Here is a 25,647-nt window from a genome sequence, read left to right on the forward strand (position 1 = left end):
GTTTTACTTGGGGACGGAGACTGTCACACACTGTGTCACAGAGAACCTGAGTCTGTAAAACCGAGGGATTCTTGCCAATCTGGAAGGGTATACAGAGCCAAAGGGGAAGTCTACGCAGAGGCGGGGAGGCGTGAAGGAGCCAGCTCAGTAAGTAGAGATGGCCTGGCTTCTCTCTCATAGCCCAGGAGGCAGGGGCTGCAGAGACAGCGATTCTTGCAGGCTGAGGGGAGACCAGAGCATGGAGTAGGGGTTTAGTGGGGAGAGAGGAGACATGGTGGACCGCAGAGGTCAGGCTGCAATGACCCCTATCTCCAAGTAAGAGCGGCTACCAGGACCTCTGCTTAGGGTGGTCCTGCAGTGCATGGTGGTGGTGGGCGGGGGGCACAGCCAGCCTGACAGGAGGGCTAGTCCATGCTGGAGAGGAGACTGCTGGGCTGAGCCCTCCCCGCCCCCCATATAGGCAGCAATAAGGACTGACTCCTTGGACGTTCAGGGCCTGGGCAGCCGGGAAGACCTGCTGGCAGAGGTGAGTGGGCCCTCCCTGCCCCTGGCCCGGGCCTACTCTTTCTGGGGCCAGTCGAGCACCCAGGCGCAGCAGCACTCCCGCAGCCACAGCAAGATCTCCAAGCACATGCCCCCGCGAGCCCCTTGCCCAGGCCCACAACCCAACTGGGACAAGGGCCCTCCAGAGACCAGAAGCAGCTTAGAGTTGGACACGGAGCTGAGCTGGATTTCAGGAGACCTCCTGCCCCCTGGCGGCCAGGAGGAGCCCCCATCCCCACGGGACCTGAAGAAGTGCTACAGCGTGGAGGCCCAGAGCTGCCAGCGCCGGCCCACGTCCTGGCTGGATGAGCAGAGGAGACACTCTATCGCTGTCAGCTGCCTGGACAGTGGCTCCCAACCCCACCTGGGCACAGACCCCTCTAACCTTGGGGGTCAGCCTCTTGGGGGACCTGGGAGCCGACCCAAGAAAAAACTCAGCCCCCCCAGTATCTCCATAGACCCCCCCGAGAGCCAAGGCCCTCGGCCCCCGCCCAGCCCTGGCGTCTGCCTCCGGAGGAGGGCTCCATCCAGCGACTCCAAGGATCCCTTGGCCTCCGGCCCCCCTGACAGCATGGCTGCCTCGCCCTCCCCAAAGAAAGATGTGCTGAGTCTCTCCGGTTTATCCGCTGACCCAGCAGACCTGGACCCCTGAGTCCTGCCCCACTTTCCCACTCACCTTTCTCCACTGGGTGCCAAGTCCTAGCTCCTCCTCCTGGGCTATATTCCTGACAAAAGTTCCATATAGACACCAAGGAGGCGGAGGCACTCCTCCCTGCCTCAGTGGCTCTGGGCACCTGCAAGCAGAACTTCCAAAGAGAGTTAAAAGCAGCAGCCCTGGCAACTCTGGCTCCAGGCAGAAGGAGAGGCCCGGTGCAGCTGAGGTTCCCAACACCAGGAGCTGTTGGGAGAAAGCAATACGTCTGTGCAGAATCTCTATGTATATTCTATTTTATTAAATTAATTGAATCTAGTATATGCGGGATGTACGACATTTTGTGACTGAAGAGACTTGTTTCCTTCTACTTTTATGTGTCTCAGAATATTTTTGAGGCGAAGGCGTCTGTCTCTTGGCTATTTTAACCTAAAATAACAGTCTAGTTATAATCCCTCTTCTTGCAAAGCACAAGCTGGGACCGCGAGCGCATTGCAGCCCCAACGGTGGCCCATCTTCAGCGGAGAGCGAGAACCATTTTGGAAACTGTAATGTAACTTATTTTCTCCTTTAACCTCGTCATCATTTTCTGTAGGGAAAAAAAAGAAAAAGAAAAAATGAGATTTTACAAATGAAATGGAATCTTTTTATATATACATACATACATATCTATATATATATAAAATAAAGTAATTTTCCTAAATAAAAAGCTAATCACGGTCCAGAGTAAAAGCAAAAGGGATGGAGAGTTAGGCACGTCCAGATGGCACTGATGAGAGAGAGATCCTGGAGATGGGGAGTGGGCGGTGGGGAAGGAAGCTTCGGGGCTGCCTCTTTGTGTGTGAGTGTGTATGTGTGTGTGTATGTGAGTGTGTGTGTGTATATGAGTGTGAGCGTGTGCGTGTCTGAGAGTGAGAGAACCTGAACCCTTTGCTCTGGAAGGCTGCACCTCTAGCCTGCCCTCCCCAGCTGTGAAGGAGAGGAGAAGCCCCTCTGCCTGGTGCGGGCTGGGGAGGCAGGGTCTCCTCTGCTGCTATCAAAGCTTTACTGCTTCCTCTAGCTAGGCAGCTCAGTGAATGGGAGTAATTCCAGATTAACTCTTATTTCTGCTGACAGCTATCAGCCGCACATTGAAAGCTGGAAATTGGCATAATGAAGCTGTTTTGGTTAATGGGGCCGACTGAGGCTGGGGGAGGTTGCCTCAGAGGCTGCAGATCTGGATCTGTGGGTTGGTGGGGGAGGGGGAAAGTGTTTCTGGGTTTTCCTTCCTGAAGCTTCAGCACAGATTTGCCACACTTCTGGCTGGATGCGTGACCTGAGCTGTCTGGACTTCAGCCTCCTGCCCTTGGGGGTGGGCTTAGCTGACTGGCATCACAGGCACTGTCCAATGGGGACCTCGTCCACCTGCCCACAATGGAATTAAGCTGTGTAAACGGATTGGGCTGCCCCTCCTGAGGATGAGGGTCCAGGGCTGGGCGTCCAGAGGCAATCTCCTGGTGGAGGTGGTAGGGTCGGAGGCCAGGCTGCAGGCTGCTGAGTGGGGAGCTGGCCCCCTGGGCGGTGATGAGTGAGTGCTCAAGATGTTTACATGTGCTGCTGCTGCTCCCTGCCCAGGGGGAGCCAGTGGAGAAGGGAGATTTGAAGGTGGTCAGGGGCAGACAGGCAGGAAGAGGGGGAGTGGCGTGGCCCAGGCCACCTGTCTGGTGCTACTGCAGACAATATTCTCTTGTCTGAAATCTTGGTGCCAAGAGGTGGCGATCATGGGTCCAGGCAGCCTGTCACCTAGCCACTCCCAAACATCTGTCCCAACCCTACTCCCTTGAACAGCCCTATCCCCTTGCCCCCAAGGCCTTCAAACCCCAGGAGTGGATTGGGTTCTTGAAACCTCACTGGCAATGCTCGTTCACGCACTGTCTGACCTGGTCAGCTGGGAACTGGGAGCACCAGGCTGCCGGGCAAGTGGACCTGGAGGCGTTGTCCAGCCTTGTGTTTTCTAAGCTGGGTGAGAGCTTCTCTCATTGCTCTTTTGGACAGAACTGATACCAGTCCTTGAAGCCAATGCCTGGTTTTATCCTTTTAGGGTGTGCAATAATGTCAGACTTTTTCCTCTGGCCTCCTTGGGTGGGGAGAGGGAGTGCTTGTAGGAGCTGCCATTTAAGATTAAAAAAAAAAAAAGCAAAGCTATACAAAATTCCTAGAGTTCTGTCACCTGGATCTGCAGACTAAGCTTTTATATTTTTGTAGAATTCTGTAGCTGTCTATTCCTTAATGAGATTGGAGGATAGGGGCAGGGGGTTCTGGGATCTTTTATTCTTCTAGTGGTTAGAGGATTCTGGGTCAAGGTGAAGCCAGAGAGCTGGACTCCTACCCACCCCCACCCTTCCAGCACCACCACCCCCCCCCCCCCACCACCACCACTTGCACAGCCCAGCAGCACTGGAGTACTGTAGAGTTGCTTAGGTTGAGTCTTAGCATACCTGTTTCTTTCTGGATTCCCCCTCCCCTGGCCTCCTTTTCCCAGCAGGGACCAAGGAATTTGGGGTGAACTTACTATGCTTTTGGGTTGCTCTGTAGAGATCTGCAGGGACCAGCCTGGTGAAAACAAAAAGATTCACCTGCTCCCTCGCCAGCAGCCCTGTCTGTGGCCTGGAGGGTTTCTCTGGAAGAGGGTAGTGCCTGGAGGGGGGCCTCTGGATAGTGATGTGGAAATATTAATAGCAGAGTCAAAGTGGGTATTTTGGGGGAGTCGGGAAGAGAACTGTGACCTCTCCCCCCAACGATGTAAAATCTTTATCAATGATGGAAACTGTTGTGTCTCATTAAAAGGGTTTTGAGGTGGAAAAGCAGCTGCCGCTGGATCTTAATAATAATATCAAGACTGCTAACCTCATGCTGCTTGTCTGGGTGGTTATTTGATGCTGCTTTGGGATACGTAGCAGGTGGGGGTAGAGGGTGGAGAAACTGAAGGAGGCTGGGGTGGGGAGTGGCTGGTGGGGGCAGCAGGCCTTGGATGAGGACTCCAGGGGCAGAATGGAACTGGTTAGGGGTTTCAGGCTTTTAGAAGTAGGAACATCTACCCTGGCGCCTTTGTCCTCAGCCTTCCCCTTTGGGGTTCAGAAGAAATTGTGTCAGCGGCTGTAGGCCCCCACCTCAAGCTTGGCTGCTTCTGCTTCCTCCACCCCCAAGACTCCAGGAAAAGGTCTGTGTGGGGGTGGGGACTGGGAAGAGGAGTGAGCTGAGCTGGGGATAAAAACAAATCTGAGGCTCATATGCAATCTCTCACTCCTCAAAACACCCTAGCACAGAAGTTTGATTGCTATTTCTCCATGAGGCAGTGGGGTTCAGAGAGGTTAAGTGAATTGTCCATGGTCACACAGCCAGGGAATGGCAGAGCTGGGATTTGACCCTAGGTCTGGCCAACCTCCAGCCCACTCTACTCCTGTCTCTACTCAGTGCAGAGGAAATGGGGCACGATGGGAAGAATCCTGCTCAAAAATGACTTGCTGGGGGGTGCTTTTCCAAAGTAGTCACAATTCATATTCATACAAATAGGCACACGTGTTCCCCGCATGGCAAACTCAGAGGCTTAGAGAGGCCCCCAGCCTCCCACCTGGTGGGCCACCAGCCTTTGGCCATAGGGAATGGTGGCGAGAGGGGTTCAATCACTGGAGAAGGCATCCCTCAGCTCCAGATGCTTGTCCAAGAGCCGACCAAGGGTAGCTCTGCTATCACTCTGGGTTCCCAGGCACCACCCTTCCACGTCATAACGCTGCCCTTGAACCCCATGGTACCTGTTCTCTTCCCCATCCCGCCCTCTTCTCTCTTCCTCTCCTCTAGCCCTGCCCTACCTACCTAAACCTCGCCCACTTTCCAAACAGCTTTCACTCCTGTCTCCACCCTAGTCCCCACCTGCCACAGCCTGGTGCCCCATGGCCTATTTTCTCTTCCCTTGGGCAAGTTGAGCAGCCCGTGGAGCGGGACTAGCAACAGCAGTGCAATGAGGGTGTCAGACACCAGGTGGCGGCACAGGGCACCCTCACCTGGTGCACCTGGTGCCCCTCCTGCAGAGGGACCAAGCCAGGGAGAGGGCACCAACACTGATGGACACTTTCTAGGGACAGGTGTTCTGTATAACCTCAGAAGGAGGAAGCAGGCTTGCAGGGTCCATTGAAGGACTTTGTGTATGGAGAAGCCCAAACAGGAATCCCCACCATCTGAGTGCTGAGCCCATGGTGTTCAATGACTCCTGCCTGAATCTAGGAGACCCAGGGCTAATCCAGGACCGTGGTTGCCAGGAAGGAAATGAACTCTCAAAGCAAGTTGAGTTGTGGCCTGGAGTCCCACTCCAGGCCACAGCGAGGCAGGTCAAGGAGGCAGCTGCTCCAGCTAAGCCCCAAGAGGGGGTTCTGCTAAGAACTTTAAAACTGCGTGTCTTAGCCTTGGTTCCAGGTGTGGGATCTGCTGACTGTGGCCCACAGAGCTAATTAATTCTTCTTGCTTTGAAAACTCCAGAATCGGGCACAGCAGCCAGCACTCTCCCCTGCATGCCAAATCAGATCACGCTCAGGTTGGTGGCACAGGGGCAGCCTCACTGAGGGCCATGGGTGGGGCCAGTGGGGTCACCACCAGGCTGGGGTCTAGAGGAAGCAGACCCCACTTCAGGGGAGAGGACAAGGGGGAGGCTGGGGCGTGGGAGCTACAGCCTGGTTTGGGGGTGCTCCAGGCCTCCAAGGAGCCACACAGGGCTAAAAGGAATCAGGCGGTGCTTGGAGGGGAAGCTTTGCTATTCCACACCCTGCCCTCTGTCTTGTCAGTTCCAACCTGCCTCTTCCCCTTTCGAAGCATTTCCTGTGCCTGGGTCTCCCCGTCCCCCACTATTCTGCTTTCTTCTCTCTGCTGTCATGCCTGCTCTGAGCTGTACCTTGCAATTATTTTATCTTTCCATCTCCTTGCCAGGAAATCCCTGATGCCGGGTTCCCCTGGGACACTCACTGCGGGGGAGGCACCGCACATGCTCCATCCGTCCTGCCTGGAGCAGCAGTCAGTTGGGGAGGGAGGATGGGGCTTGGGCCATGAAGGCTGGGGGAGGTTTAGTCCATTTCTCTGCTGCAGCCCATCCCACAAGGCCGTTATTGCTTCTCTCGGGAGCCCTTCCAGCAGGAACCATCTTGGTTCTGAACACTCAAAAGCAAAGTGGGCAGTGCCCGCTGCTGGGACTGTACCTAATGTCGCAGTGGCCTTGTTGCCTATGACTCCTTCTTAGGAAATGAGGTGTTTGCTTAATGGATCAACAACACTTCCTGAGGACCAGCTTCTCTAGGCACTGTCCTGGGTGCTGAGGATACAGTTACAAACAAACCTCAGTCCCTATCCTCAAGGTGTCCACAGTCCTCTGGGCAAGGTAAGCAAGACAGTGATTACAAGCGGAGGAAGCCTCCTAGCCCAGGACTAGGTTGGGGAGGTCCAAGGAAGGCTTTGAGGGGGTGGGGGACTTGAGTGAACTCTTGAAGAAGTTTGCCGCTAGCAGAAAGGGAGGTAGGGTGTAGGTAGGAGAGTGCACCAAGCAGCCTTGAAGACAGATACAGGAAGTGCATCCCGCTCAAGGAGACTGCGCAGAAACAGCCTCCTCGGCAGGCAGATGTGGGGCACCTCCTGCCTGTGCCGGGATAAGCTCTGTGGCCCTGGGAAGGCTGTAGGGTGTCTCAGGGCCTCAGATTTCTTGCTCTGGTGAGAACAACCAAAACAATAACATCCTAGAAATAGTGTGGTTATTATTCAAGGAGTCTGTGAAAGGGGACACACTTCCTGAGTGGCCCGGAGGGGTGAAGCCCCAATGCCTCAAAAGAGATGGGGGAAGGTGAGGGTCGCCAAGGGCCCCCACCATACCCTCAGAGTCCCCAACCCAGTGCTGCAGCCTTGGGAAGACAATAGCAATAGAAAAGCCAGGGGCTACAAGGGATGGTGCCTCAGCTCCGATGCTGAAGCCAGAACCCAAGGGTTCTGGCCCAAAACTAGAGCTCTAGCCAGTGGACTGCCTGGCCAACTGTGGGGCTGGAAAGTCCCAGATGGAAGCTCAGGCTAGTTCTGGGATCTTCATCTCAGAAAGGGGGTCTGCCTGGGGAGCTCACCTCCCAAAGGTCCCTAAAGGAAAGTCCCCAGGTCTCCTCAAGCCCAGAGCGATCTGGTGCCTATGACCCCACAAGCCCTAGAAAAGGAATGAGAGAGGAGGGAGAGTTGGAGGAAGCCGGTGGGTAGGCAAGGTCAAAACACAGGGGTGGTGGGTGCTGATGAAGCCACCTGATGAAGAGTGCTGATGAAGGGTCATGGAAGGGGTAGAGGAAGGTTCCCAGCTGCCTAGGCTGTAGAAGCCTGGCCCACCAAGGCTGGAAGAGAGCTTAGATATCACCTTGTCCACGTTTCTCAAGAAATGAAGTCCCAGAGACATCAAGGAGTTTATTGAGATCACACAGTGTATAAAAGGTACAGAGCGGGATTGGAGGGGACTGAGTTAGTCCCTGCCCTTGGGAACCTCTCAGACTAGCAGGGAAGACAGACTCTTCATAACTAAATAGAACCCAAGGCACACTGTAACAAGGTGTAAAGCTCTGTAAAGTCTTTTGCCCAGAGAGGAAGGTCAGGGGACAGGAGAGGGAGGATATGTGTGGATGAGTGGAAGGGAAGAGGGCAGACAAAAAAGGGGCAGAAAGAACTTGCCCAGTGGAGGGGTAGGAGTCCCTGGTCTCACTGCCTGGGAAGGGGGAGTCTTCCCCACTCCCACGCTTATCCCATGCCCAGCCAGATCTTGGTTCTGATAGCCTATAGCCAAGGAGACTGCCCTTCTAGTGACCTCCTGCCTGCCCAGAGAGATAGGAAGTGGTTTGCCTCTTCTGCAGTCTTACTGGCTCCCACCCACGCCTGCCGCTGAGCAGCCAAGGAAGGAAACACCTTCTCTTGAGAATAAGGGCCAGAAAAGGGGTCACCAGGGTGAAACTGGACAGACCTGTGTGCAAAGGCAGGGAAGAGAAGGGCCAGGGAAAGATCTGCCCAGGAGAATTCCTTCTGAGCCCCAACAAGGGGTGCTGAGTTGGCTTCTGGGATTGTGTTAAAGAAGACAGGGCAACAGCAGGATTGAGAGATGGAGGCATCCCCCCATCTGAGGGGATAAGGGGAGAAGGAGAGCTGAGGCAAGCAGGGGAAGGAGAGCACTGACAAGCCCATTTTACAGATTGGGAATGTAGAGTTTCAGCCTTAGGAGGTGGACAAGGACACTCACATGGGGCTCCTCCTGGGGCTTCGCCTGTCCTTCCCCCTACCCTGAAGCAGGGGAATTCACACATGTTGGGTGCTGAAGCAAAGGGAATTCACACATGTTGGGTGCCCCACTAAGTGTGCCAGGCGATACACTTTGCATACCTTTTCCATTCAATCCTCGGAGAACCCTGGGAGGAAGGTTCTTCTATGATTGTCTCTATTTTGCGGATGTGAAAGTAGAGGCCCAGAGAGGTGCTGAAGTGATGTGGCAAGGTCAGGGGGCCACAGAGCCTAAAAGGGCAGCAGTTTAAGAGGACATAGGAGACCCCCTGGACGATGCTGCGGCCCCCACCCCCGCCTCACGGGTACACATCCGCGCAGTACACCCCGGTTCCCAGAGTGTGGCGCCTGCCAGTGGTCTCTGGAACCTGAGGAGGAAGAGGTCAGCTTCCGGATTGAGCACAGAAGCCCTTCCCATTTTACAGATGAGGAAACTGACCTCCGGAAAGGAACGTGACCTTCTCAAAGATTCCTTTTTTCCTAGGAAGGATTGTTAAATCCCTCTCTCAATGTCCCCTACTCAGTGACTCATCGGCCCCACGGAGTTGTTCGGGAGTGGGAGCGCCTGTGTATCCCAGTTCCCCCTTGGAAATAGACTCTACTCCAGGATTGTCAGCCTCAGTATTCAGAAAGACATCCCCCTGGCATGGCCTGGGGACCGCTCGCAGGGGCTGTTGTCGTGCCAAGGCCCCCCCCCCCCCACCTCTGCCCCAAAGTCCCTCCCAGGGAGGCGCTGTCGCAACCCGCGGGACGGGGGCAGGGAGACTGGACCCAGAGGCACTGGGGTAGGGCTCGGCGGGGCGGGCCCGGGCGGAGCGCGGGTGCGGAGGGCGGAGGCGGCTCTGGCGCCTGCTCTGCCCGCCGCTGGGTCGGACCGCGCTCGCCTTCCTCGCCGCCGCGCCTTCGCCCCATGGACGCCCTGTGCGGTTCCGGGGAGCTCGGCTCCAAGTTCTGGGTAAGGCGCGGGGCTCCGGGGTCACTGCGCAGGGGTCGGGGTTGGCCAGCTTCGCCCGGTCCTCGCCGCCTGCCTTCCCGCGGGGCCGCCAGGTATCCCGGGACGGAGTCCCTGAGACGGCCTGGGCGCCCGGGACGGGGCGGTGGGCGCGGGAGGGAGGTTGGAGGCGCCGCCCGGAGCTGGGTCCCACGCAGGGTCCAGGACCTGCCCTGCTCTTCCCTTCCCGGCTGCAGCACTGAGGAGCCCGGGAAAGTGAGGCACAGTGCGTGGCTGGGTGAGTCGGCTCCACCCCAGCCCCTCTGTCGGATGAGGAACAGACGTTTCGCATTCAGCCGCGCGTTCGTGGTGGAGGGTCCTCCCTTAGCATCTGCCCCAGACTAGGACTCGGTTGCCCACCTGGATGCCCCAGGGCATCCAGAGCACCTGCTCAACCAGATGTTTTGTGAGGCTGGCTGTGCAGCGTCCCACCCTTCTTAGGAAGGTTTCCTGCCACTTTATTTTCTCTGGGTAAGGCTGAGGTCTGAGAGCAGGCCATCCTCATCACCCCGGACTCAGAAGGGAGAAGCAGACCCCGGTCTGGAGACAGGAACAGGGTGTCGGATTCCTGTAGTCCAACTCCCTTCGTTTACAGATGGAGAAAGGGAGGTCCAGAGAGAGGAAGAGACTTGCCCAAAGTTACCCAGTTCAATGAAGGCAGAGCTGGGATAGAAAAACAGGCTAGAGGCCAGGTGCAGTGGTTCACGCCTGTAATCCCACCCTTTGGGAGGCAGAGGTGGGAGGGTCACTTCAGCCCAGGAGTTTTAGATTACAGTGAGCTGTGATCACACCACTGCACTGTGGCCTGGGCGAAAGAGCGAGACCCTGTCTGTAAAAAAATAAATAAGAAAAGAAAAGAAAATCAGGCTTTTTGTGACTCTCACTCCAAATCCCTTTCTAAGACAGGCTGCTTTTCAGCCTGCTGACTCCAGCCTCCAGCACAGTTCAGGTGAGTTAAGTGCATACAGCCCAGGAGCTTTCTTACCAGCTTTCAAACCTACTTGCCTCTATGAGGCAAGTGATCATGTGATCTCCGTTTTACAGAGGGAGCTCAGATTAAAGGGGCTTCTCTGTGGTCATTCAAGGGGTGTCCAGGGCCTGTGAATCCCAATCTCTAAGTCTTTTTCCTATTTTAAGTATTTGTACGTATGTGCCGTGTGTGTGTGTGTGTGTACGCACACACACAGGCACGTGAGGTGTTACCCAAGAGTTCGTGCTGTGCTGGTGTGTGCATAGGTGTATAAGTCTGGACCCATGATCTTGGGCTGTGTTTAGGATGGGCTGAAGGCGTTATATGGATTTTTTGAAACTTGGGGCAATGGAGGTTAAAAAAAAAGACTGTAAAAAGGCGTCTTTGGGATTCTCTCTTTTTCTGTGGGTGACCCAAAGGTTAATCCGAGATGGTGCAACTTCTCTGCCACTGCCTTTCTTTCCCAGTCCCACAGGAACTTCATCTATTATTCAGTATTGACAGGCCACTTGCCGCCAAGGTCCAGAGGTTGTGCCTTTGCCTCACGGGCACACTTCCTTTCACTGCCCGTGGGGCCAGGCTGGTATGGCCATGGCAGGTTTGTGGCGCCTGGAATGCCAAGCAGAAAATCAAGAGGGTAGTTGTGCCCAAACTTCAGGCACAAGGGCTCTTGTTCCTGGGTAGCCACCTGAACCCTGAGAGCTTAGGACTCCACAGAGACAGGTCTCCTGGAACCCGGAGTTGGGAAATTCAGGACTCCCTTTTTGTCCCATGTTCAGACATCCTCTGGCTCTACCTTAACATGGGATTGTGGAATCTAAGAAAGTGGGAGCTTGTGAGTTTGAAGCAGTGAGTCCAATCCCTCAGGGTAGAGCTGGGGAAACTGAGGCCAAGGGAGTGAAGATCCCAGGACAATCAAAGACAGAGTGTGGGGCTGGGAAACAGGACCCCGGGGCTGTGGTTACAGCCTTGCCATTGCCTGACTGTGCGCCTTTGAGCCTCTGGGCCCTCTGGTCCCTGCACTTCTCCTTGATGCTCGTGAGCTATACACACCTCCTCTGAGGATGCAGGCTCCGTGGGAGTCTGTTCATCTACATTATGAAGCCCTCGTGAGATCTCTGCTTGGATACCTTAAATGGCAAACTGACCACCCCTCTTCCCACCCCAATCTCTAAACATCTTTCACATTCTCTTCTGGCTCCTGAAACCTGTTCTAGGTCACACCCAGTGTGGCTGGTGACTGGGGGAGGAGTGTGGAGAGAGAAGGGAGGCTCCCAGCTCTACCTCTGAGGGAGTGACAGGGTTTGCACAGCTGAAAGGAGAGAGAGTCCACGCTGGAAGCTGGAACCTCTGCCACAGTCCAGTTTCAAAAAAGGCCTGGAGTTCGGGGCTGTTCATTTGTGATGTGCTGTGTTGCATCTCATTTGCATGGCATATTGTTCAGGCATAACTCCCTCTGAACCTTTACCTTAGGGGCCTGTGGGTGACCCACTTTGTGAGAAGTGGTTCAGGGCAGCCCGGAAGTACTTGAACCAGGAGTGAAAATGCAAGGAGGGGGTGGGGTGTTCAGGCCCCTCTGGGCTGCTCGTTTAATCTACCAAGATGCTCAGTAGCTTATCCTTATAGCCTCAGTCTCTCCGTCAGTGGAATGGGAATTAACCCACTCCCTACCCACCTCACAAGATTTCTCTGATCAAATGAGATAGGGAATGTGGAATGATTTTAAGAACTAAGAAGCTTTCTATAGGTGGCAAGTCCTGACATTCCCCAGAAGAGGGAGGAGAAAGAAAAATGGGGTTAGAAAGGAATGTCAGATGTGGGAAGACCTGCAGGGAAAGAGCTGGCAGGGCTGTTGGGCCAGTGGCTCCCATTTCAGCTGTTTGCTGGGGAGCTGGGGGCTGTTCCTGGCTCAATCTGAGGGTAGGAGACTGGAGAGGACCATGCCCTTGGGACATATGTATACACATCTGTGTACTCACACATCAGCTGCCAGGTGAATGATTTGTATGAATCCCTTTCTTTCTCACCTATATCGACTTTGAAGCAGGTTACCAACTTCCCTGAATGTGCCTTGGGAGTTTCTGTGGAAATGAATTCCAAAAGAGTGAACTGTGTAATTAAACCACCTCACTACTCAGGAGGCCAGAGGTGCCTCAGAACAAGGGAGGAGGTGGGGTCCCTTTGCTCTGCTGTGCTGGCCTCTGCCTGCAGGATTCCTCTCTGTTCTGAATCACAGAGGTTGGGGAGCACCTGGGTGGTGAAGGGAGTATGTGGAGGAAGGGCCTGGAACTATTTACCCCCCAGGTAAACAGGCAGAATTAGCCTTGATCTGATGGCCCCAGGAAGCTTAGAAAACTGAAGATCCTGACCATGAAAGCCATCCAAAGATGGCACGGACTGCCTGAGAAGTAGTGAGCTCCCCGTCACTGGGGAGTATGTAAGGACATGGTTAGCGACTGCTTGGTGGGGATGCTGGAGAGAGGATTCAAGCCAGGAAAGAAGGTGGGGTCCTGAGAGTCTGTGACTGGGAAGAGGGAAGATGTGGCCAGTGGGGATTCATTAGTTCCTCCTCTGAGATTTCTGGACTCCTCCTTCCCGAGGTCTCTTCCTGCTCTACATATGGAGCTTACTTAGAAGCAGTGCTTGGTAGAGACCTATGGGTCTCCCCTTGGTCAGGCCCACATAGGGAAGGTGACCTCATTGTTCCCTTAGCTGTTTACCCATCCTAGGGAGGGGCAGATCCCTGGTCCCTTGGAGGCTCAGCTCCCTGTGTCTCCTGCTTTGTTTTAGCTAGCCCCAATTCTGCTATTCACCAGCTGTGTGACTTTGGGCAAATGACTCACCTTCTCTGGGCTCCAGCAGAACTGAGGTGGGCTCTGGGGCCGACTTCAGGTCTGGAGTTGCCCATTTTGGAAGGATGAGCCTTGGGCTTGGGGGCCAAGGTCATGCACGATTAAGGCCCTTCAAAGTTTAGAGCTCCTGGGTATCAGGGTCTCCTCTGCCTTCTAGTAGGCAGCCACCAAAATATATGAGTAATGGGCAAGGCTCCTATGCCAATGTATTTTGACTCTCAAATGAAGACAGTGACCTGCACATCCATGGGGAAGCTGAGTGGGAGGTAGACACTCCTCCACTTAGCAGACACCATAGCTCACCCTCCCCTCAGGAACCCAGTCCTCCCTGCAAGGCCAGGGCTCCCGGGGCTGCTTTCCTCCATCTTAGCTGCTACAAGCAAACCCCATGCTGGATGGCTTCGACCTCCGAGCTCTTGGCTTCTGGCTATGGTGTTTCATTGCTTGTGACCCCAGGCTGGCTTCTCCTCAATCCTGCTCTTCCCCCACGTCACCTGGGCCCGGGTCTCTAAGGGCCAGAGATATGGGGAAGGAAGTGAGTCAGGGAAATGGCATTCAAGAGGGAGCTTTGCCAAGCCTGCCTGTGGCCCCCCCAGACAGGGAAATGGTCTTGAAACACTGGGCAAGCTTCCAGGGAGGAAGGTCCTGGCAGGGACGACCAGCTGAGCCACCTTGGAGGTCGGGCCAGAGCACCCAGACTGTGTTCAGTCCTCCGCATTGGGGCAGGATCCCTGGGGAGCTGAGGGTGAAATGAGAACTGGTGTGCCATTGCTGGGGTGGCTGGGCCCCTCCCCTCCCCGATCTGAAGTTGTTTCTGTTTCTGGTACTGGGGTGCAGTGGGCGGGGCTGGCAGGGGCAGGACGGGAGAGCAAATGAGAGCCTAACTCTAGGCTTGGATTTCTCCCTTTTGTTTTGAGATGGAGTCTCGCTCTGTCACCTAGGCTGGAGTGCAGTAGCACAATCTCGGCTCACTGCAACCTCCACCTCCCGGGTTCAAGCAATTCTCCTGCCTCAGCCTCCCAAGTAGCTGGGATTACAGGTGCATACCACCATGCCCGGCTAATTTTTCTATTTTTAGTAGAGACAGGGTTTCACCATGATGGGCAGGCTGGTTTCGAACTCCTAACCTCAAGTCATCTGCCCACCTCAGCTTCCTAAATTGCTGGGATTACAGGCGTGAGCCACCGCGCCCAGACAGATTTCTCCTAACTGGATATTCTGGTTTCTAGCCAGGGACTCCCAGAACCCCATCTAGGCCACTACCCACATGTTAGCCACTCTGCCCCCTCAGCTCTGTGAGAAGAATTGTGCAAAGCAGGTGATATGAGAATGGGCTGCATGACTGAAAGGTGATCTGGGTGCAAGTGTTCTATCCCCAGGGTGGGATACCATGCTGGAATCCTACCAGGTGTACAGGAAAGACTGTAATCCCGTGTGAAGGAGCTGGGACCTGGAACGAGACTTCCTGGGTCTAATCCCAGCATCAGCCCTGGATGTCAGCTGCCATGAGCGTGAAATGATCATCCTGGCCCACAGCAGGAGCTCAGTGAACCAAAGCCCCTTCCAGATGCAGATTGGCCAGTTGAGCCTGTGAGCCATCCCTGCATGGGGGCCAGCAGGCGCAGCACAACCAGTTTTCGTTTGTTTGTTTTGTTGTGTTTTGTTTTTGAAAAGGAGTCTGGCTCTGTCACCCTGGCTGGAGTACAGTGGCATGATCTCAGCTCACTGCAACCTCTGCCTCCCAGGTTCAAGCAATTATCCTGCCTCAGTCTCCTGAGTAGCTGGAATTACAGGCATGTGCCACCATGCCCAGATAATCTTTTTATATTTTTACTAGAGACAGGGTTTCACCATGTTGGCCAGGCTGGTCTCAAACTCCTGACCTCAGGGGACCCATCCACTTCTGCCTCCCAAAGTGCTGGGATTACAGCACAGGCAGTTTTTGACCCCTGCCCCCAGGCCTTCCAAAGGCTGAGTGAGAGTGAGTGGGGATCACAGCGTGTCCTTGCTCTCTCCATGACTTCATTGCCGCTGAGTCAATGGTCTTGTCCGTCCATCTGTTCCCTATCTGGGACTTCAGGAGCAGTCCTGCAGTGGTGGCTTCCCCCTCTACTACCACACAGGAATAAGGAAGTAATGACTCTTCTCATGACAGAGCCTGTCAACAGGCCTGGGGCCCCCAGGGTTTGGGAAGTCCCTGGCAAAGCTGGGGCAGAGGGCCCCAGTGTCCTCACCCCCACCTACCGCCTGTATGAGTCCGCAGTGATTTCAGTTTCGATGACCATGAAGTCTGCCATGAGGGAGGCCTCTGCCACGTGGTCCATTCTGGATGCCGGACCTTTCCCCTTATCAGCCCCATCCAGCTGTTTAATCGCTTTATTGAGGAAGCTGTTGTTGCTGTGGAAACTGTGTGGGTGATGGCGGGGGAGGGGGCTGTGGGCTCAGCTCTCACTTCCCAGCAGTGCTCTTCAGAGTGGGAATGAGAGGAGAGCCTTGAGAAGGGATCGTCCATCCTGCCCGGCAGGGATTCAGGGAGTGTGATGGGGTCCAGGGAATAACCTTCACTGGCCCTGTCCTCACCTTCATTTTACACATAACTTTGAGTTGGAGACCCTCCTGGGTGCCAAGAACTGTGGCGTTGGTACCAGGGAGAGAACACGCTGTGTTCCTGGACATGAAGCTGCAGAGGCTGGGGCTGGAGTTGGCTCCCTCCATTTATCTATTCATTTGTTTATTTATTCTTTTGTTCAATAGATGGTTATTGAGTACCTTCTCTGTGCCAGGCACTGCTCTAAACAGCAGGAAATATCATCAACTGCAGAATACAGAGCTAGAGAATCTGTCTTCGTGCAGCATATACTCTAGCGGAAAGAGGCAGTAAAACAATAAATGTCATAAAGGCCAGGTGTGGTGGCTCATGCCTGTAATCCCAGCACTTTGGGAGGCTGAGGCAGGAGGATCACTTAACCCCAGGAGTCCCAGACCAACCTGAGCAACAAAGTGAGACCCCATCTCTATAAAACAATTTCAAAAATTATAAAATAAATGACTCACATATATAGTATGGTAGAAGGTGGCTAAGGGCTATGGGAACATAGAACAGGCTAAGAGGAATGGGGAGCAGGGACAGGTTGGGGGTTGGGTAGTGAGTTACAGTTTTGATTAGTAAGGTCCAGGAGAAGGTGAGATCTGTGCAAAAACTCACAGGTGATGAGGGCATGAGACATGTGGATATCCAGGGATAGGGCTGTTGCCCCTGGCAGGAGTAGCCTGGAGGGTTTGAGAAGCAACCTGGCAGCCAGTGTGGCTGCTGCAGCCAGAGAGGAGAGGTGGGGAGATGCGGTCGATTCTGGGTCTATCCGGGTGCACAAGGTGAAGGCCAAGTGCAGTGGCTCATGCCTATAATCCCAGCACTTTGAGAGGCCGAAGCAGGAGGATCACTTGAGCCCAGAAGTTCGAGACCAGTCTGGGCAACATAGTGGAACCCCATCTCTACAAAAAAATAAAAAATTAGCTGGGCATGGTGGCACATGCCTGTAGTCCCAGCTACTCAGGAGGCTAAGGCAGGAGGATCGCTTCAGCCGAAGAGGTCAAGGCTACAGTGGAAAAAAAAAAAAAAAAAGAACAGTTGAATGTGGCGCTGTCATGTCATTCAACCTGTAATTTGAAGGTAGAGTGGACAGGGTTTACTGAGAGACTGGATGTGGGATGTGAGAGAAAGAGAAGAATCAGGGGCAACTGCAAGGATTCTGGCCTAGTAAGGGAGACAGGAGGAAGGGCTGCCATCCCCGGGCCAGGCAGGCTAGAGAGGCGAGGATGGCCAAGAGTTTAGTTCTGGACGTGTTGTGTATGGCATGTCCCATAGATGTCCTGGCTCGGGGTCTGGAGTGAACCAAATAGGGAGTCAGGGGAGAGGGCCTGTGTGGGCAGGTGCCCCTGCCTCCTGGGGAGGGCTCTGCCCAGCCAGGACATGCTTATCTCAAGGAAAGGAGCCCAGACTGGATGCCCTTGAGGGTCAAAGCTGCCACCCAGTTCTCACAGCCCCAAGATCCCCTGGTTGTTGCCACAGAGCAGCTGTCTGTGAAACTGAAACATGGGCCGGATGGCTGGAGGCTGCATCCCCCGCTTCCCTGCGTGTTGTCTCGTTGCCATTGAGGTGCTTTGCTGCTCATTCTCCCCACCTTCTCCCCACTATGGGGAGGTGACCGGATGCCGTCATTACTCCGATTACTCACGGGTGGAGACTGAGGTTCAAGGGCACGAAGGGGCTCACCAACTGTTGCATGGCTCAAAAGTGGCAGAAGTCATCCTGGATCCTCCACGTCGGGGTTGGGTTCTTCCTGTGGCCACTCCCCGCCCGCCTTACAGAGCCATGCCACCGGCCTGCAAGCACACACAGCGATTCCCACCATGTCCCCACGCCTGGGCTCCTGTCCTCAACATGCACACTCCCTTGTGAGTCAATGGCCCTATGTGGCATCATAAACCCTGGGTGCCTGTCCCGGCCACACACTGTGTGTGAACTTTGTTCACAAAGTGGGTGTAGTTTCTCTTTTGTACACTGGGCCTAACAGTGCCCCTCCTATACGCCTGTGGAAGTTGTTCTGAGACAATATCCAGATAGCAACTAGGTAAGTGCAGTAATAAAATGCCAGGGAAACATTAGGGGTCTTTATTTCCCTCACCTAACTGGCTATCAAGGAAAAGCAAGGAAAGGTCAGAGGCTGGGGTGCCCCAGAGAGGCCCTGTGTAGGTGAGGCTCGGGCTGGGCCCAGAGAAATGGGATGTACACTCCAGACCCAGAGACCTGAAGATCTGGGTTCAGGGCAGCTTTGGGACAGGCTATCTGGATGGCAACTAACTGGGGTACCTGACCAGGCCTAGAGGTGTATCCTGTGACCCAGATTCCAGCCCTGGGCCAGCATGTCAGAGACTCAGCAAGAGTAGGTCAGTCCTTGGCTCACACTGTTTGAGCAACCACTGAATACTGAATAGGACTCTAGAATACAAGTTGTACATGGTACACCTTCTGCCCACCTGGGCCTTCAGTGAAATGCCCCCAGGCAGCATGTCCCTGACTACATGCTCCACAGAGCTGGGATAGGTCTGCCCAATGTGCCACTGTATCCACAGAACCCAGCCCGCTGCCTGACTCACTAAGGCCCTCAGCAAGCATCGGCGAGAGTGATGCTCCAGGGAAGGGGGTCTCTCTAGGAGGAAGGGTGCTCAAGATGAAGAAGGTGGGTTTTCAGCCAGGCCCGCCACCCCTCCCTGGAGTGGTTAGGTTAGGATTCTGACAAGTGGTAAAAAGAGGGACTAGGTTGAGCAAAGGGGTAGGAGCAAGAATCTCAGAGCAGATTCAGGATGAAGTGAGTTGGCTGTGGGGGAAGGGAGCAGTGGGAAAGGAGGTGGGAGGAGATGCCATGAGGGGGTCTTGAGGGCCAGGTTGGGTGCTAGGATGTGACTTCATGAGCAGCAGCAGGAGTCATTGCAGGTTTGTGGGCATGAGGCAAGGGGCACAAAGCAGTATTTTGGGAAGAGCCATCTCACAGGTGGGCAGGGGCACTGGAAGGCAGAGGGCTGCCCCAGATGGGATTAAGAAGGGAAGGTGGGCTGGGCGCAGTGGCTCATGCCTGTAATCCCAGCAGTTTGGGAGTCTGAGGTAGGCAGATCACAAGGTCAGGAGTTCAAGACCAGCCTGACCAACATGATTAAACCCTGTCTCACTAAAAATACAAAAATTAGCCAGATGTGGTGATGCATGCCTGTAATCCCAGCTACTCAGCAGGCTGAGGCAGGAGAATCACTTGAACCCGGGAGACGGAGGTTGCAGTGAGCTGAGATCGCACCACTGAACTCCAGCCTAGGCAACAGAGCGAGATTCCGTTTCCAAAAAAAAAGAAGGGAAGGCAGGTTGGGAAAGGAAGCAGGGTGTGCAGATCACTACCCTTCCATGAGTTGTTTTCTTAAGATGCTAGAACTTGGCCAGGCACGGTGGCTCACCCCTGTAATCCTAGCACTTTGGGAGGCTGAGGCTGGTGGATCACTTGAGGTCAGGAGTTCCAGACCAGCCTGGCCAACATGGTGAAACCCTGTCTCTACTAATAATACAAAATTTAGCTGGTAGCGTGCACGTGTGGTCCCAGCTACCTGGAAGGCTGAGGCAGGAGAATTGCTTGAACCCCAGAGGTGGAGGTTGCAGACAGCCGAGATCGTGCCACTGCACTCCAGCCGGGGTGACAGAGTGAGACTCCGTCTCAGAAACAAAACAAAACAAAACAAAAAAACAAAAAATTAGCCTGGCGTAGGGTGTGTGTCTGTAATTCCAGCTACCCAGGAGGCTGAGGTGGGAGAATCACCTGAACCCTGGAGGCGAGGTTGCAGTGAGCCAAGGTCGCACCACTGCACTCCAGCCTGGGTGACAGAGCGAGACTCGGCCTCAAAAAAAAAAAAAAAAAAAAAAAATTAACCAGGTGTAGTGGTACATGCCTGTAATCCCAGCTACTCAGGAGGCTGAGGCACAAGAATCACTTGAACATGGGAGGCGGAGGTTGCAGTGAGCCGAGATCATGCCACTGCACTCCAGCCTGGGCAACAGAGCAAGACTCCATCAAAAAAAAAAAAAAAAAAAAAAAAGACGGGAGAACTCAGAACTCAAGCATATAGATGATTCAACAGTTCACATAGCCAGATATTTCAAGGCCAGGTGTGGACTTTCAATGCCATAGTAAAATGTTTGAACTTTGCCTTCTAGGCAGTAAGCAGCTATTGAAAGTTTAGAGGGATGTAATAAAACTATTATTCTTTCTTTCATTCATTTATTCAATAACATGTGTGTGTGTGTGCGTGTGTGTGTGTATATATATATATATATATATATTTTTTTTTTTTTAAAGAGTCCAGGTCTTGCTCTGTTGCTCAGGCTGGAGTGCAGTGGCATAATCATGGCTCACTGCAGCCTCAAACTCCTGGGCTCAAGAGATCCTCCCGCCTCAGCCTCCACGTAACTGGGACTACAGGTGCCTGTCACCAGACCAGGCTAATTTTTTAAATTTTTGTAGAGACGGGGTCTTGCTATGTTGCCCAGGCTGGTCTCAAACTCCTGGCCTCAAGTGATGCTCCTGCTTTGGCCTCTCAAAGCACTGGGCAATGTACCTGGTCTAGGACACATAGATAAATAAAATAAAGGTTCTTCCCTTCAAAGAGCTTACATGTCAGCAAATAAAGGAAAAGATGAGAGAAAATCTAATATATTAGTAAATTATATATCACGTCAAAAGGTGATAGGTGCTATAGAGAAAAGAAAAAGCGGAGAAGGGTGGGAGAATTGGGAATACAGGGGTGGGACACAGGTGGCAGTATTAAACAGGATGGTCAGGGTAGGCTTCGTTGAGAAAGAAAGACTTAAGGATGTCTGGCGGAGGAGTGTTCCAGGGAGAGAGAAAAGCAAGCACAAAGGCCCTGAGACAGGAGCAGCAAGTGCATTCAGAAACGGCAAGGAGGCCAGTGGCTGGAGTGAAGCAGGAAAGGCAGGGAGAGGTCATGGGCTGGGGGAAGGGACATTGTGCAGGTCCTTGCAGGCTATTGTAGGATGTATGGAGTGAAGATGTCAAGTCAGCAGTTAGATATGGAGCTGGAGATTTGGGGAGCAATGAACTGGAGAGATAGACTTGGAAGTCATTGGCATATAGATGGTACATCATATGAGACTGCATGGGATTGCCAAGAGGGTGAGTGCACATAAGAAGGAGGCAGAGGCCGGGCGCGGTGGCTCAAGCCTGTAATCCCAGCACTTTGGGAGGCCGAGAAGGGCGGATCACAAGGTCAGGAGATCGAGACCATCCTGGCTAACACAGTGAAACCCCGTCTCTACTAAAAAAAAAAAAACCAAAAAACTAGCCGGGCGAGGTGGCGGGTGCTTGTAGTCCCAGCTACTCGGAGGCTGAGGCAGGAGAATGGTGTGAACCCGGGAGGTGGAGCTTGCGTGAGCTGAGATCGGGCCACTGCACTCCAGCCTGGGCGACAGAGCGAGACTCTGTCTCAAAAAAAAAAAAAAAAAGGAGGCAGAGAAGAGGAAAGGACTGAGCTCCGGGACCCTCTCACACCAGGCAGGGGAATCAGCAAAGAGACTGTGATGGCATGGCCAGAAAGGAAGGGGAAGACCACACAGGATCTGGGCCCCCAGGGAATCTGAAAGGAAGAGACCAGAAGTCCATGGCAATTAATCATGAAGAGGTGAGGATCTGGCCAAGGGGCCAGGTGGGAGGAACTAGGTAAGACATATTATCATCCCGATGTTACCCTTAAAGAAACCAAGGCCCAGAGAGGGGAGAGGTTAAGTACATTGGCCAAGATCACACAGCTTAAGTGTGACTTCCTTTTTTTTTTTTTTGAGTCAGTGTCTCCCTCTGTCACCAGGCTGGAGTGCAGTGACACGATCTCGGCTCACTGCAACCTCTGCCTCCTGGGTTCAAACGATTCTCCTGCCTCAGCCTCCTGAGTAGCTGGGATTACAGGTGCCTGCCACCATGCCCAGCTAATTCTTATGTTTTTAGTAGAGACAGGGTTTCACCATGTTGGCCAGGCTGGTCTCGAACTCCTGACCTCGTGATCTGCCCACCTCAGCCTCCCAAAGTGCTGGGATTACAGGTGTGAGCCACTGCGCCTAGCCAAGTGTAAGTTCTTTTAAGCTATGTGGCCTTGGCCAAGGTGCTTAACCTTTCCCTGCCAAGTCTCAAACACCTCTTTGTCCAGCTACTATGCTTCCATCAAGAATCAAGGGGACCTAGGTCCCCACAGGTGTCAGGGTAGCTGGGAGAATGGTGATGCCCTTGGCAGAGGCAGGCAAGGCCAAAGGAAGGGCTGGTCCTGGCAGGGAGTGAAGGATCTTAGTTTGAGAGGTATTGAATATGAGGTGGCTTCAGACAGATGGTGATGCCATCTGAGAGGCAGCAGGAAGTAGGGGCCGAGGCTCAGGAGGTGATTTGAGCTGTTGATCTGGAATTGTGACTCCTCAGGACAGTCTGTGAACAATGATGAGAGAGAGCACCGAGGACCAAGGTCAGAACTTGGGGGCTAGGGCCCATGTCCGCAGGGTGAACTAGAAGGAAGATAAGGAGACAGCAAGGAATGCTTGCCAACAAACCAGAAGACCAGGAAAGAGTAGTTTCCAAGAGATGGGGGAAGCCCACACTGTTGCAGGGAGGTCCTGCATAAAGTCTGAAATGGGTCTATTTAATTCGCCCTTGAAGGCTGGGCACGGTGTCTCACACCTGTAATCCTAGCACTTTAGGAGGCAAAGGCGGGTGGATCACCTGAGGTCAAGAGTTTGAGAACCAGCCTGGCCAACGTGGCAAAACTCCGTCTCTACTAAAAATACAAAAATTGGCCGGGCATGGTGGCAGGAGCCTGTAATCCCAGCTACTTGGTAGGCTGAGGCAGGAGAATCACCTGAACCCTGGAGGCGGCGGTTGCAGTGAGGTGAGATCACACCACTGCACTCCAGCCTGGTAGACAGAGCAAGACTCTGCCTAAAAGAAAAAAAAAAAATTGTAGTTGGAGGGAGTTCTGGTTCTATAGGGTGGATTGAACACAAGATTTTATCTCCAGTCCTTCCTGATTTTCCCTCAAAATGACAGTAAGGAATTAAAAATGTAAACCTACAAGGACAAAGAAAAGAGGAAACAACAGGAGACAAGATATTAACACCTTTTTGGAAAGTGAGAAACAGGTCAAGGAGTGATCACTGACACAGCAGAGAACAATTGAAACCAAAGGCCATTCGGAGTCTAAAAGCTCGGGGATTGGAGGGCTGAAGGCGGCAAGGGGAAGAGCAGGGCTGAAAGCAGGGGCTGCTAGGAGAATATGTAAGGAGAGATGAAACACTAAAGTTACTTACCCATCCCCACTTAAAGCCAGGCAAATTCCAGCCACCTCACCGAAGACCAGCAGTTTATTCTGTGGAATGAAGTAAAAGTCTGCATACTGAAGGATAGAACCCTCAGCCCTCATTCCTAAATTGGTCCTGGAGAAAAGACCTCCAGATTCTTCCAGTTGTTGGGGGAGTCTTCCCTAAAGGACCAGGTTCCTACTTGATCACTCTGCAGTGAAGCCCCACAGCCAATAAGCTTGGTCCTCGGTACTCTGTCTTCAATAGCGCTTTCTTGGTCCTTGGTTCTTGGTACTCTCACTCATCATTGTTCACAGATCGTCCTGAGGAGTCACAGATCCAGTCCCAAATCCACCTGCCCCCAACAAACAGAGCAACCAACTCTTTAGTGTCTTACTCCAAAGTATTGAGACAGCCAAGCTGCAAGTCACCACAGGCTGGGCGTGGTGACTCACGCCTGTAATCCTAGCACTTTGGGAGGCTGAGGCAGGCAGATCACTTGAGGTCAGGAGTTTGAGACCAGCCTGGCCAACATGGCAAAACCCCATCTCTACTAAAAATACAAAAATTAGCTGGGCATCGTGACACATGCCTGTAATCCCAGCTACTCGGGAGGCTGAGGCAGGAGAATTGCTTGAACCTTGGAGGCAGAGGCTGCAGTGAGCTAAGATTGCACCACCGCACCCCAGCCTGGGCAACAGAGTGAGACTCCATCTCAAAAAAAGAAAAAAAAAAGGTCACCACACATTTGAGGAAAATTTCTGTTAAAATAAAAACTTTAGACAAATTAAATTTAGCAGAGTTTATTTGAGCAAAGAGCAATTCATGATTCAGCCAGCATCCTGAACCAGTAGAGGTTCATAGAGTTTTACCACCCAGCAATATGGGCAGGCGGTATTAGTAGACAGAAAAAGGAATTGATGTATAGAAACAGCGTGATTGGTTACAGATCATAATTTGCCTTATTTGGGCATGGTGCAATGAGGGTTTGCCTTATGTGGGCATGTTCTGATCAGCTGGCAGCTTGTGATTGGCTGAAAATTCTGCTATATTTGACTGAGGCTTGGTTGCTTATTGTAAGACTATACTCTCAAGTTATGTTGCAGTTTATTTACATATTGAATTAGGCTAAAGTCCACTATGTATGGAGTCAGGTTTATGCCTGGGTGACAGAGTGAGACTTTGTCAAAAAAAAGAAAGGAGAGGAGAGGAGAAAGATGAGGGGAAGGGAGGGGAGCGGAGGGGAGGGAAAGAAAGGAGAAAGAAAGGAGGAAAGAAGGGAGGGAAGGGAGGGAGGGAGGGAAGGAAGGAAGGAAGGGAGAAAGGAAGGAAGGAAGGAAGGGAGGAATGAAGGAAGGAAGGAAGAATACACAGCGCATAAAATAAATTTTTTTAATAGGATTACAGGTCACTGTGAACAATAACCATTCATTAAAAGATTTTGGAGGCATACACAAAAAGTTACATACTTGTAGAAAAAGCTTAGCTCTTTTAATAGCGAGTTCTCAGTTTTCTTAAGTGATCAAAAACCTAGCAAAGACAGCATGAAGCACAGGAAATTATCTGGGTAGAACACAGAATCTCTGTTTTCTAGGCCAATTACCTAAAGAGAAAGAAAACCCTTTTACAATTTCCTATTATGATGAGACCAATAATCTAAGAATACCGTGTTGTTTTAATGGAGAGAACCAAATTCTAGTTTTGCATCACTGTAATTTTGATATTAATACTAGCTCTTATCGCCCAGTCTGGAGAGCAATGGTGCAATCTCCGCTCACTGCAACCTCCACCTCCAGGGTTCAAGCGATTCTCCTGTCTCAGCCTCTCAAGTAGCTGGGATTACAGGCACATGCACCACGCCCAGCTTATTTTTTGTATTTTTAGTAGAGATGGGGTTTCACCATGTTGGCCAGGCTGGTCTCGAACTCCTGACCTCAAGTGATCCACTCGCCTCCGCCTCCCAAAGTGCTGGGATTACAGGCGTGAGCCACCGCACCCGGTTGCTAATTTTTATTCTTAAAAAACGTATAAATAATTACCTCCTAATCTTAGCCAGCTTGATCACACATAAAATTTCTTTCACAAGAGTCATCTGCCACAAACCTCCTACAACTCTCATATCCATTCACTTTTTGTCCTATACTTTTCCTCTTCTCATTTTCGAAAAATCAGTCATTTCACTTTAGGACAAAATTTATTCTCTTTTTCCCTTATCAGAACAGAACATCCTCACATCTTATAGCTTTTCCTTAGCTTCCTTTGTATATTTCTTCTCCATGTATTTCTTTTTCTTACCTTCCTTGTATATTTTCATATAGAGTTTCCCCCTTATTGTTTCTAGTAATTATAGGTACATATATTAGATGTAGTAGGTACCTATATTATGTAATATACATACATATATTAGAATTCTTTTTTTTTTTTTTTTGAGGCGGAGTC

At 52.5% G+C, this 25,647-nt stretch overlaps 2 protein-coding genes and 2 long non-coding RNA genes across 17 annotated transcripts in view; 2 read left to right on the forward strand and 2 right to left on the reverse strand.

The window, feature by feature from the left end:
- CACNA1G (calcium voltage-gated channel subunit alpha1 G) overlaps positions 1-1,904 on the forward strand; it is a 67,003-nt gene extending 65,099 nt beyond the window's left edge. For 10 of the 12 annotated variants that reach the window (XM_033183491.1, XM_033183496.1, XM_033183490.1 and 7 more), the window contains one exon: positions 461-1,516. In XM_033183491.1, the coding sequence (XP_033039382.1) occupies positions 461-1,195 (735 nt within the window). In that variant the 3' untranslated portion in view covers positions 1,196-1,516. Of the gene's footprint in view, positions 1-460 lie in introns of all 12 variants that reach the window. The other 2 variants (XM_033183497.1, XM_033183488.1) reach the window with 1 other exon arrangement.
- LOC117067231 lies at positions 1,474-6,390 on the reverse strand. Its single transcript, XR_004430659.1, has 2 exons — positions 6,188-6,390; positions 1,474-1,784 (listed from the first exon to the last, which is right to left on the reverse strand). It is a non-coding gene; the product is annotated as an uncharacterized LOC117067231 (long non-coding RNA).
- Positions 6,391-9,088: 2,698 nt separating this feature from the next.
- The window catches only part of ABCC3 (ATP binding cassette subfamily C member 3), a 57,346-nt gene continuing 40,787 nt past the window's right edge, over positions 9,089-25,647 (forward strand). Inside the window, exon 1 of one of the 3 annotated variants that reach the window (XM_033183500.1) lies at positions 9,089-9,461. In XM_033183500.1, the coding sequence (XP_033039391.1) occupies positions 9,153-9,461 (309 nt within the window). In that variant the 5' untranslated portion in view covers positions 9,089-9,152. The remainder of the gene's footprint in view (positions 9,462-25,647) is intronic. The other 2 variants (XR_004430660.1, XM_033183499.1) reach the window with 2 other exon arrangements.
- Positions 10,930-18,439, reverse strand: LOC117067233. The gene is made up of 4 exons (XR_004430661.1): positions 17,555-18,439; positions 13,623-13,827; positions 12,495-12,548; positions 10,930-11,076 (listed from the first exon to the last, which is right to left on the reverse strand). It is a non-coding gene; the product is annotated as an uncharacterized LOC117067233 (long non-coding RNA).

The sequence above is a fragment of the Trachypithecus francoisi genome, unplaced genomic scaffold (assembly GCF_009764315.1).
Source record: "Trachypithecus francoisi isolate TF-2019V2 unplaced genomic scaffold, Tfra_2.0 Lachesis_group20, whole genome shotgun sequence".
NCBI lineage: Eukaryota > Metazoa > Chordata > Mammalia > Primates > Cercopithecidae > Trachypithecus > Trachypithecus francoisi.